Here is a 10,639-nt window from a genome sequence, read left to right on the forward strand (position 1 = left end):
TCTGTGGTCTATGATTTGGTCTCAGGGTTTTGGTGAGCCTGTGCCCCTGAGCTTCACCAGTTCTTCTCAGTTTTATTTTTTTCCCCCTCCTTAAGTGAGACAGGAAGAAGGGTCTGGAGTTGGGTGTTTCCCTTTCCTTAAGTTGGTGAGGCTCTGGTAAAATAATTTCCCCTTGAGTAGTTTTTGTGAAAAATAGAATGCTCTAGATGTAATTAAAAATGACTACTTTCCTCATCCTCTCCTAGAAGGATTAAGAGATTGTATTCTTATATTCACTGTGAGAATCTGGCAGGTCTTCTGGAAATAAAACTCACACAAGTGTGAGGGGTCTGCTTAAGCCTGGGCCCCTCCCACCCAGACCTTTCATCTCTCAAACTTGTCCACACTGAACCTACAGTAAATCATCAAATGCTAGGTTTTCCAACCTTACTACTGACTGGTTCCATTGGAGTTTTCTGTTTCTGGGCTTCTGTTCTGGGAACTTGTAATTCTCTGCATCTGTCTGTCTGTCTGTCTAGAGATAGGAGGGCAGTGGTTTGCCCTGTGGCCTCAATTCTCTGCCAGATCAAAGAAGCACTGTTGTCTATAGTTTGTTTAACATTTGATGATGACTTCCAAACTCCTTATATGCCTCCCAAATGTTAGAACTGTCCAAGCCTCGATGCCCATAAATCAAGTTGAAGTTCTTCAGTCCACATTTGACCTGAACAAGTACCATCAATCAACCCAACAATACCATTCTTTCCCTGGTGCCTGTACCTTTGACTCCACGCACTGAACCTCGGTGATCAGGCATTTTCTTCTCATCTCAGTTGCTGTGGTCCTGCTCTCCCTGCATTGGACTTCATCCTTCTGGCCATTTCCTCTCAGTCTCTTTTGCAGAGACTTGCAGAGATTCTCCTCTTCTACTTGCCACTAACTGTTGTCTTTCTTCAAAGCTTTTATCCAGTCTCCTCCTCTAAGCTATTTTCCCTCTCTAGACAATATAATCCACGCTTAAGTGTCAGTTACCACTTACTAACCATGTGCCCCTGAGCAAGTAAGTAGACCTTTCTGAGCATCCATTTTCCCATTTTTAAAGAAAGCTAATAGCATCAAATGAATTTTCTAAGGATTGACTACAGTAATTTAGAGAAATATATTGTATTTCCTGTGTATTTATTAGGTGTTCATGTCTATTTACATTTTGCCTTGGGTTTGGGCACTCAGGTCACAGAATGAGGTGGAAATGGTATACTGTCAAACTATTCTTTTAATGTTGTCTTAAAGTGTGTTGCAGAAGTCTGAGATCCTACAATGGCTCCAGCTTTTCACATGGTCTGATCTCATTACCTCTCATCCTCATCCATTACCATCCTCACCTTGCTCCCTGTCCAGTGACACTGGCTTCATAACTCTGGGCCTTGGTACTTATTTCTCCCTCAGCCTGGAGTATCTGTGCCCACATCAATGTCCTCACTTTCCCTGAACATAGTGCTCCTTTGCTCCTCTCCCCACAACTCTATTCCCTAGCTCTGGTCACTGACATTTATTACCTTTTGCTTAATTACTATTCACTGTCTCTCTCATCCATCAGAAAATAAACTCTGTAAAGGCAGGGCACGTGTCTGCTTTATTCACTGCTGCATTCCCATGACCTAGAATGGTACATGGTACATAATGGCATTTAACCAGTATATTTGTCAAATGAATGAATGCATTTCTGGAAGCCTGACTACTAAGCAATATACATTCCCTATCCTAACAGAGGATTATTTATGATCAGATCCTTAGTATAAAAAAGTCAAAAGCAACAAATAATTTGGCAGACTCTTATGAGACTTGGACAATCCTGAAGGCCTAGGCTGCATCTTAGGAGTATGGGCTAAGGCCTACTTCTCAAAACCAGATGATTGTCAAGCCCATATGAGCCCAGTTACACCCTCCTCTCACAATAGAACACATTAAGAATCTGTAGAGATGATGCCCTAAGAGCAAGGAGGCCCAGCTATCCTACATGGAGAATAAAAGAGGCTAAGAAATCGGGACAGGCCAGAGGGTTTGCTACCATTTCTGTAAAATTCACTCTGTTTGGAGAGGCAGGTGTGGATACAAAGAAAATTATGAAAAATGTAAGCCTTGTTGCAAGGTTCCAAAAAGAAAGAGGAGGTCCAGGTTCTCAGACCAGTAATGAAAAATGCCAATTTGGAAAAGAAACTCACTACAGATAGAGCAATTTCAATTCTAATTTGTCCTGCTCTGATAGGTGCTTGTGGCTGTGCCTTAAGTGTTCTCTGGTTCATTCTGTTTTATGAGGACCCAAAGGACCACCCATTTATAAGCAACAGAGAGAAGGAATACATCACATCCGCTCTCACCCAGCAGGTAGAACCCTCATGCTCCACTTTGGTATCTCCCAGATTCTGTGCCAAATGAAATGTGTTCCAGCTTGACCTAATGTGCTAATGATTAATGGGTTCCCTTCCAGGTCAGCTCAAGTACACTCATCAAAGTGCCCATCAAAGCTATGCTGAAGTCTACTCCACTCTGGGTCATTTCCCTCTGTAATTTTGCTTTTTTCTGGTCAAATACCTTTCTGAGTATTTATACACCAATATATATTGACTACAAGCTTCATGTCGATGTAGAAGAGGTAAGTACACCTTTTCCTCTTCACTTTATGAAGGACTTTGTGCCCATGTCTTTTTCTCCCATGACTCTAGTCCTAGCTCTTGCCCATCCCTATATTATTTGGGCTTCCGAGGTGGTGCTAGTGGTAAAGAACCTGCCTGCTAATGCAGGAGACAGAGAGACATGGGTTCAATCCCTCGGTCAGGAAGATCCTCTGGAGGAGGGCGTGGCAACCCACTCCAGTATTCTTGCCTGGAGAATCCCATGGACAGAGGAGCCTGGCAGGCTATAGTCCATAGGGTCTCAAAGTCGGACATGACTGAAGCGACTTAACACTCATACTATTTAGCTGATGTTCTTTACCTAGAGACTTCACCATTTCCAATTATTATGTTAACATTGCCCAGAACAAAAGGTGTAGACATCCTTTTTAGCACTCCCACAAAAATACACATCACCCAGGTTCTCACAGATTCCCTATCTCCCATTCCCTATAATAACAACCTCTGTGTATTCCTTAAAGCTCAATACCATTGTTCCCTGCAGGGATGGGGATCCTCCCCTGAAAGTCAATTGGCCAGAGTCTACCACCCATCACAGCTCATACCAATCCTCTCCACAGGGGAGAGGCAAAGAGTCCTGTGAACCCATGACTCATGTCTTGCTCTGAAAGGACTGGCATTCTCATTGCTTTTCTGACTTGAAAAAGTACAAATGCTTGAAACCTTCTGTTGCTTGATGCCATAATAACCAGGAAAGACTCCTTTAGAAATGGAGTCTGGGCTTGCCACTTTGAGACATTCTATAATGAATTTCCAACTACCCAGCCTAGGGACTAGCATGACAAAGGTCTTTTAAGCTCCATATGATTTAGTGTAATCTTCCATTAGACCATGGATTTGTTGCAAAGATTAACAGCAGCTGGTCCAGAATAAGCACTGTATACATGTCTTCTATTATCATTATTATTTGTTATTTTCCTCAGGGACAGCATTTCCCATTCCCAACTTAGTTTTCCTCTCTACCATCTAGAACTTTCAGGTCCCATGATAATACAATAGAAAACTAAGCAGATTGTGATGTCTGTTTCTGACCTCAAAACTATTTTTCTCTTTCTCTTGGGTAGTGTGAAATAATTCTGGGGTTGCATGTTGATTGTTTCCTGTGTGACAATACAAATTTTCAATACTGAATTTCAGTATAGGGATTATTCCATTTCTCATATTCACTCACAATAACATTTCCTCCTCAGAATGGGCTGCTGTCTTCCCTCCCCCATTTGTTTGCCTGGATTTTTGCTGTCCTAGCAGGTTATATGGCAGACATCTTCCAGACAAGGAATACTTTCAGTCTAGTCACCATCCGGAAACTCTTCACCTCGCTAGGTAAGAAATAGCCAAAACGTTCAAGTATTTTGGGGTATCCCCCATCTTTGGCATGCACCTGACTGTTGTCTGAATCATTCCACAGGACTTCTCCTGCCTTCCCTCTTCAGCCTCTGCCTGCTTTACCTGAGTTCCAGCTACTATGCCACTATAATTTTCCTGATACTTGCTAATTCAACAGGAAGCTTTGCTATGGGCGGAATAATCATAAATGTCTTGGATATCGCTCCCAGGTAGGTTTTTAAAATCTCTTTCTTGTATCTAAGTTCATAAAGATGTTTTAAGATTTCAACTATTTTGGAATTGATGGTCAACAGGCCAGACGTTCTGAAGAAGCATCAATATAGGTCAGACTTAAAAAGTATATATTATCACTCCTCAACCAACAGTTAGTAATATTTATTTTGCAACTAAGGACACTGACGTTCAGATACTTGATTATCAGCCTAAGATCTCACCACTGGCTTGGATGTTACCTAGGATTTTAATCCAGATCCAGTTGGCAAAAAACTTTTCCTCTTTTTACTGTGCTATATACCCTTTTTAGATACAATAAGTGCAACTAATGGAAGCAGTTCTGTTGTTTGCACAACTCCAGGGGACACTGTCCAGGGCTGGCACTTTCTGGAGAACATAGATCCAATATGAACAGAATTCTCTGAAGTTTTATAAATCTGCGGCCTGGGATAGAGAGGAAAAAATCAACCAAGAATATTCTAATTTGTCACAATTCTGTAAAGAATCTTGTCCATCAGATCTATACTAGGTGAAGGCCAAAGTAACAAAGACATGTATGCATTTATTTATTTTTGAGACCCTCCTTGAAAATGCCTGAAAGTTTTCTGACTACTTGAAATTATATAAAGACATAAAAGGATTATTTGATACAGAATACACAATGCCAGTTGGGCTATATGCACTCTGAGAAACAGGTAAAATAAAAATGTATCTACAATTAGATTAAGAAAATTATAAATAGCTACCATTTTTGGGGCCTTCCCTGTTGGCTCAGTAGTAAAGAATCTGCCTGCCAATGCAGGAGATGGGTGTTCAATCTCCAAGTCAGGAAGATCCTCTGGAGTAAGAAATGGCAATCCACTCCAATATTCTTAGCTAGGAAATCCCATGGACAGAGGAGCCGGGCAGGCTGCAAGTCCATGGGGTCGCAAAAGAGTTGGACATGACTTGGTGACTAATCAGCAAGAACAACCATTTATTATTTTTTATGTGACATGCCCCACTGTAAGATAATATTGTCCACAAAGTATGAGAAAAGAAACCAAAGACCAGGAAAATGAATGTATGTAAAGTTACATGATTAGTAATAAATAGGAGGATTAGTACCTAGAATTACCTGCCTCCAGAGCTGCCTAGATGTAGTCAATGCCTCCCTAATGTTATTCACTAGTACCTGGTCAGTAGGATGGGAAATATCTTGGCCAGCAATGGCTTGGATATCACAGAACTTGACCTGCGTTGCATCATTCCACTGGGTCCAAATTCCATGTTAGCCAGGTGATTTTCTAAGGTCACAGAAGATAGACTAATATACAATTTGGAAATATTATTAGCCTCTTAAGCTAGATCATCATTAATATTTAGGGCATATGTATTAATACATTATGTCACAAACATATTGACATAATACGTTGTGTCACAAACAATTCTTAAACTTTTTAATTAATGAGTTAAATGAAACTTATTCCTAATGTTCCTAGTCATATACCTCCCTTGCCTATTAAAAAGAGTTCCCTTAGAGGATAAATTACTAAATTGTCCTTTTAGGGGAATTTGATCTTTGCTAGAACTGAGAAATGGGCAAATGATTACATTTGTTTGAGTAGAACCCAGATGGCAAGAAAGAAGGTCTGTAAGGAAGAAGAGACACAGATGTGGTTCCATGAGAATATTGTTGGGGAAATAGAGTAAGATAGAGTGGACCTGGAAATGTAGTGACCATCTCTTTGGTGGGTAGCAAGAGTAGAAAAGCACAGAGGATTCTAAAGATGCTATGTGATGCATTAAGAAGGCACTGTCATCCCCTTGACATTCTTAAAGGGAGGCTCCAAAATGTTTTTTAATTGCTTTTAATTATTTTTGACTGATGGATGGGTCATGCACTGGAGTGGGTTGCCATACCATCCTTTGTCCTTTGGGGATCTTCCCAACCCAGGGATCAAACCCAGGTCTCCCACATTGCAGGCGAATTTCCCTCCATGTGAGACTAAAGTATAGTTTATGAAAGGTTGTTGTTGAATCACGCGAATACACCGGGATTCTTGGCCCCCGGAGGAGAAGAATTCAATCCGGGGCCAGAGACGAGGCTTGATCGCTCAGAGCTTTTGTGTAGTAAAGTTTTATTGAAGTATAAAGGAGATAGAGAAAGCTTCTGACATAGGCATCAGAAGGGGGCAGAAAGAGTACCCGCTTGCTAGTGTTGACAATGAAGTTATATACTCTCTAATGAATCCAAAGAATGTCTGGAGGTTGTAAAGACCTCATCAGACCTACTCCCATAATTTACATTTTAAGATAACACTGTCCTCAGGCAAGATACATCCTTGTAAAGACCAGGTCTACTCCCATAATTAACATTTTAAGATAACAGAAGGTTGAATCCAAAGACTGTCCTTAGGCAGGATACATCATTGGTATATAATCCTAAGGAATGTGGAGAAAGAAAAAAGGTTTGTCCTTTCTTCCTCCTTGAGAATTCCAGACCCCTCTCTCTTTGGGGACCCCTAGACTCCTTATCAACCTGCCTAGGAAATGACTCTCTCATTTAGACATCTGAATCTTGTTCTGGTTCTACTGAACCATTATTAAACCAAATGTAAAATCAATTAAATTGAAAGTCTGTTTCAACAGCTATTTATACTTCAAAATGCTTTTACCATGTGATGTTACAGCTGAAGAAGAAGCAATTTTAGAGCTAACTCCTGTCCAGGGCATCATCCAGCATTAAAACAATCTCAGGGCTTTCCTGATAGCTCAGCTGGTAAAGAATTTGCCTGCAATGAGGGAGACCTGGGTTTGATCCCTGGGTTGGGAAGATCCCCTGGAGGAGGGTATGGCAACCCACTCCAGTAGTCTTGCCCAGAGAATCCCCAAGGACAGAGGAGCCTGGCAGGCTATCCATGGGGTCACAAAGAGTTGGACATGACTGAGCAATTTTAGAGCTAATTTCTGTCCAGGGAATTGTCCAGCATTAAAACAATCTCAAGACTGTTTTCATTGCCCATATCAAATACCTACCATTTGAGGTTTGGATGGTATGAGGAATGGAGCATAAAAAGCTCTCACCTTGTCAATCTCAGGTTGGTGAACCACTCCATATTGTGGACGTGTAATGATTTTCAGAAGAACTGTCATGGCACTCAGGACTCTTGACACTGGGAACTGCTGAATCATAAAGCAAACTGAACTAAGATTAAATGACTGTAATCACTCAGAATACATTCTTTAATCACAGTGAAATTAGGGTTGCTATCAAAAGCAAACGGTAGATAACTCCCATTCTTTGAAATTAATGTTTAGGTCAAAGGAGAAATCACATTTGAAATTAGAAAATACTTTAAATTACAAAGATATGTGACATATCATTGATAAGCATGTGGGGTGCATTTAAAAATCATACCCAGAGAGAAATGTATAGCTTTAAACTTATATATTGACAGACAATTAAGTCTTAAAATCAGTAACTATGTTTGTGTCTCAAGTAGGTATGGAAAAAAAATAGCAAATTAAACCCAAAGAAAGTAGAAGGAAAGAAATTATGAAGATGAGGACCAAAAAAACCCCCAAAATGATACGTAAAGCCAACAATATCAAAGTTGCTTCTTTTAAAATTAATAAAATAAGATCAAGAAAAAATTATCAATATAAGAAATGAAAAAGGGTTCGTTGTAGTTTTAGCCCATAATAAAGCAACAGAATATTGTAAACAATATTATATGTATTATAAATTATAATAAATATTATAAATATTTAAATATTATAAATTTTGCCTTTTTTGAAGGCAAAAGTGACAGAGGCTCCCAAAGGCAGAAGTGGCCCTAAACCCAGGGATTCTATTGCTAAAATAAAAAAGGAAGCAATGAATACTGGAGACAATTGGTTGTTTCTGCCCTATCTGTACCTGTGGCTGCTCATAACCATAAATGTTCTTCCTCACATATTAAAAGACACTCTCCAGCTCCCCTCAAAAAGAGACTACTCAAATTTCCACCCTGTGACTACATACACCTCCACAATCCAGGGACTCTAAGTCCACTTGCCAAGAATGTTTCATTAATCAAAAACAAAAGCCAGGGGTTCAAAGACAATCAAATACTATTGTAGTTCCAACCTTAAGAGGGATGGCCAGGGGTGCATTTCACGTGAAATTCTTGGACTGGAGCAAGAGGGACCAGAGCAAAAGCATACCCCAGGGACTCTAGGCCCAAATGTGACACTTCTTTGATCAGGAACCCATAAATAAATTATACACTCCCCACCCACCCCCCACCCCAATACTCAACATGTAAAGGTAGAGAAAGATTGGAATAGACCCAAGGAAGTAAAAGACAAAAAGCCCTCACTCTCACAAAGGGGAAGAATTGAAAACATACAATCTTTGGTGGTGAAATGTGTTGGGCAGGAAAGTCACAGACTCCCTGTCCTGGAGTGAACTAGTTTCTTGTTTAGACAGATTCTGTTCTCCAAAAGGCACTTCCTTGTTCTTGATGACTGATAGATTTGACCCCTACTTTGTGTGTTACTCCCTGTGGCTCCCCCTGCTTTCTGCAGTGCTCATTTTCTGCTGAGGTTGGTTTTGGCACTCAGGATTGGCCAATCACAGTTGCTTATAAACAAGTTTCTGGTTTCCTTGCCTGAGTAATCATTGCTCCTTGCCTGGGAACAGTCACCGGGACCAGTAGTTCTGGGATGGTGAGAAGAGGCCAGGTGAACAGAACCCTTCAATTTTGTCTTAATCCCAAACCAGTTCCTATTACCAACACACATCACTTTTGGAATTTCTCATAGATTTCACAACTAGCTGGCTTTCACTCTTAGTATGCTTTCATTTTCTCAATATATTAATATTCTTTACTGTTTACAAGCTTTCTGACTCTGTAGTGCAACCAGAAAGTTACTTATATATCCATATACTTTTTCAGACATTTTAATGGAATTTGAATAGTGGGAATGGGAAATTTAGGAAGTCAACAGTTCTCTCTCTTAAACTCTCAATACATTATGGTTTTTTCCTGTAGCGTTTGTATTACTTTACATTTGTGTATTGTCATTCATTTTTGTATAGATATTATGGATTTCTTAGAGGAATTACAAATGTAATTGGACTAACAGGAGGACTCATTGCTTCCACTGTGACTGGAATCATCCTTAGTGAGGTAAGGAACATCAAGACATGGATAGTTACTTTTCAAATATTAACCGTACAGAAAAAGAAGGTAATGCGTATAAAAAATTGCAGAGGAGACATCATCTAGAGGTGAGGTATGAGATTCTGTGTCATATTAAACTTGGTCAAATCAGGCATTGCCTCCAAATTCACAGATGATACAATTTCTTTCTTGTAATATGTCAACTAATTATGCTGGTAACTTTAACTGTTGGTTATTGAAACAGAGGTGGACTTCTGTGCTTTTTAACAATTAATGTGTGCCTTGATCAAAATAGTTAGTTGACTTGGTCAGTGGTAATACAAGTAATAAGACATGGTTTTATCAGGAAAGGAATGAAAAATCAGGAACAAAGACAAGTTTAAATGACCAAACAAAACAATTCTATGAAGGCTGGCTTCTGTTTCCAAGGACAAAGTTACCTGAAATTCTCCTTTTAAAAATACTTAAAATGCCTTTTCTGGTGTTGAAGGAAGATAACTACTAGTCCAGAGTTCTACAGTCCATCAAAAAAAAAAAAAAAAATGCCATAAAAAATGGAGTTTAAATGCATCCATTTTCAAAAAAAAAAAAACAACAGAGAATTCATCAAAAGTAGGCTAGCACTGAGGAAAAAAAGCTAAAGGTAGTTTTTTTTAGGGAAAAATAAAATTATCCCAAATGGTAGATTAGAGATATGAAAAAGAAATGAGGCAACAGAGATGATAAATAAATGGGCAATTCTGAATGAACATTGTATAAATTGATAGTATCATGTAAAGAAACTCATTTCCCAGAGCTGGTTGCCTGAGGGCAAAATCACTGTAGTCACTCTGGTGATTCAGTTCAGTCGCTCAGTCGTGTCCAACTCTTTGCGACCCCATGAATCGCAGCACGCCAGGCCTCCCTGTCCATCACCAACTCCCGGAATCCACCCAGACTCATGTCCATTGAGTCAGTGATGCCATCCAGCCATCTCATCCTCTGTCGTCCCCTTCTCCTCCTGCCCCCAATCCCTCCCAGCATCAGAGTCTTTTCCAATGAGTCAACTCTCTGCATGAGGTGGCCAAAGTACTGGAGTTTCAGCTTCAGCATCATTCCCTCCAAAGAAATCCCAGGGCTGATCTCCTTCAGAATGGACTGGTTGGATCTCCTTGCAGTCCAAGGGACTCTCAAGAGTCTTCTCCAACACCACAGTTCAAAAGCTTCAATTCTTCGGCGCTCAGCCTTCTTCACAGTCCAACTCTCACATCCATACAT

The 10,639-nt window shown here is 40.0% G+C and overlaps 1 protein-coding gene across 15 annotated transcripts in view; it reads left to right on the forward strand.

Annotated features, from left to right (window-relative positions):
- SLC17A1 (solute carrier family 17 (organic anion transporter), member 1) overlaps positions 1-10,639 on the forward strand; it is a 240,445-nt gene that overhangs the window by 18,348 nt on the left and 211,458 nt on the right. For all 15 annotated transcript variants that reach the window (XM_010843484.1, XM_010843485.1, XM_010843471.1 and 12 more), the window contains 5 exons: positions 2,246-2,364; positions 2,468-2,632; positions 3,863-3,995; positions 4,081-4,228; positions 9,298-9,388. In XM_010843484.1, coding sequence (XP_010841786.1) covers positions 2,246-2,364; positions 2,468-2,632; positions 3,863-3,995; positions 4,081-4,228; positions 9,298-9,388 — 656 coding nt within the window. The remainder of the gene's footprint in view (positions 1-2,245; positions 2,365-2,467; positions 2,633-3,862; positions 3,996-4,080; positions 4,229-9,297; positions 9,389-10,639) is intronic.

The sequence above is a fragment of the Bison bison genome, unplaced genomic scaffold, assembly GCF_000754665.1.
Source record: "Bison bison bison isolate TAMUID 2011002044 unplaced genomic scaffold, Bison_UMD1.0 scf7180017864182, whole genome shotgun sequence".
Classification (NCBI taxonomy): Eukaryota; Metazoa; Chordata; class Mammalia; order Artiodactyla; family Bovidae; genus Bison; species Bison bison.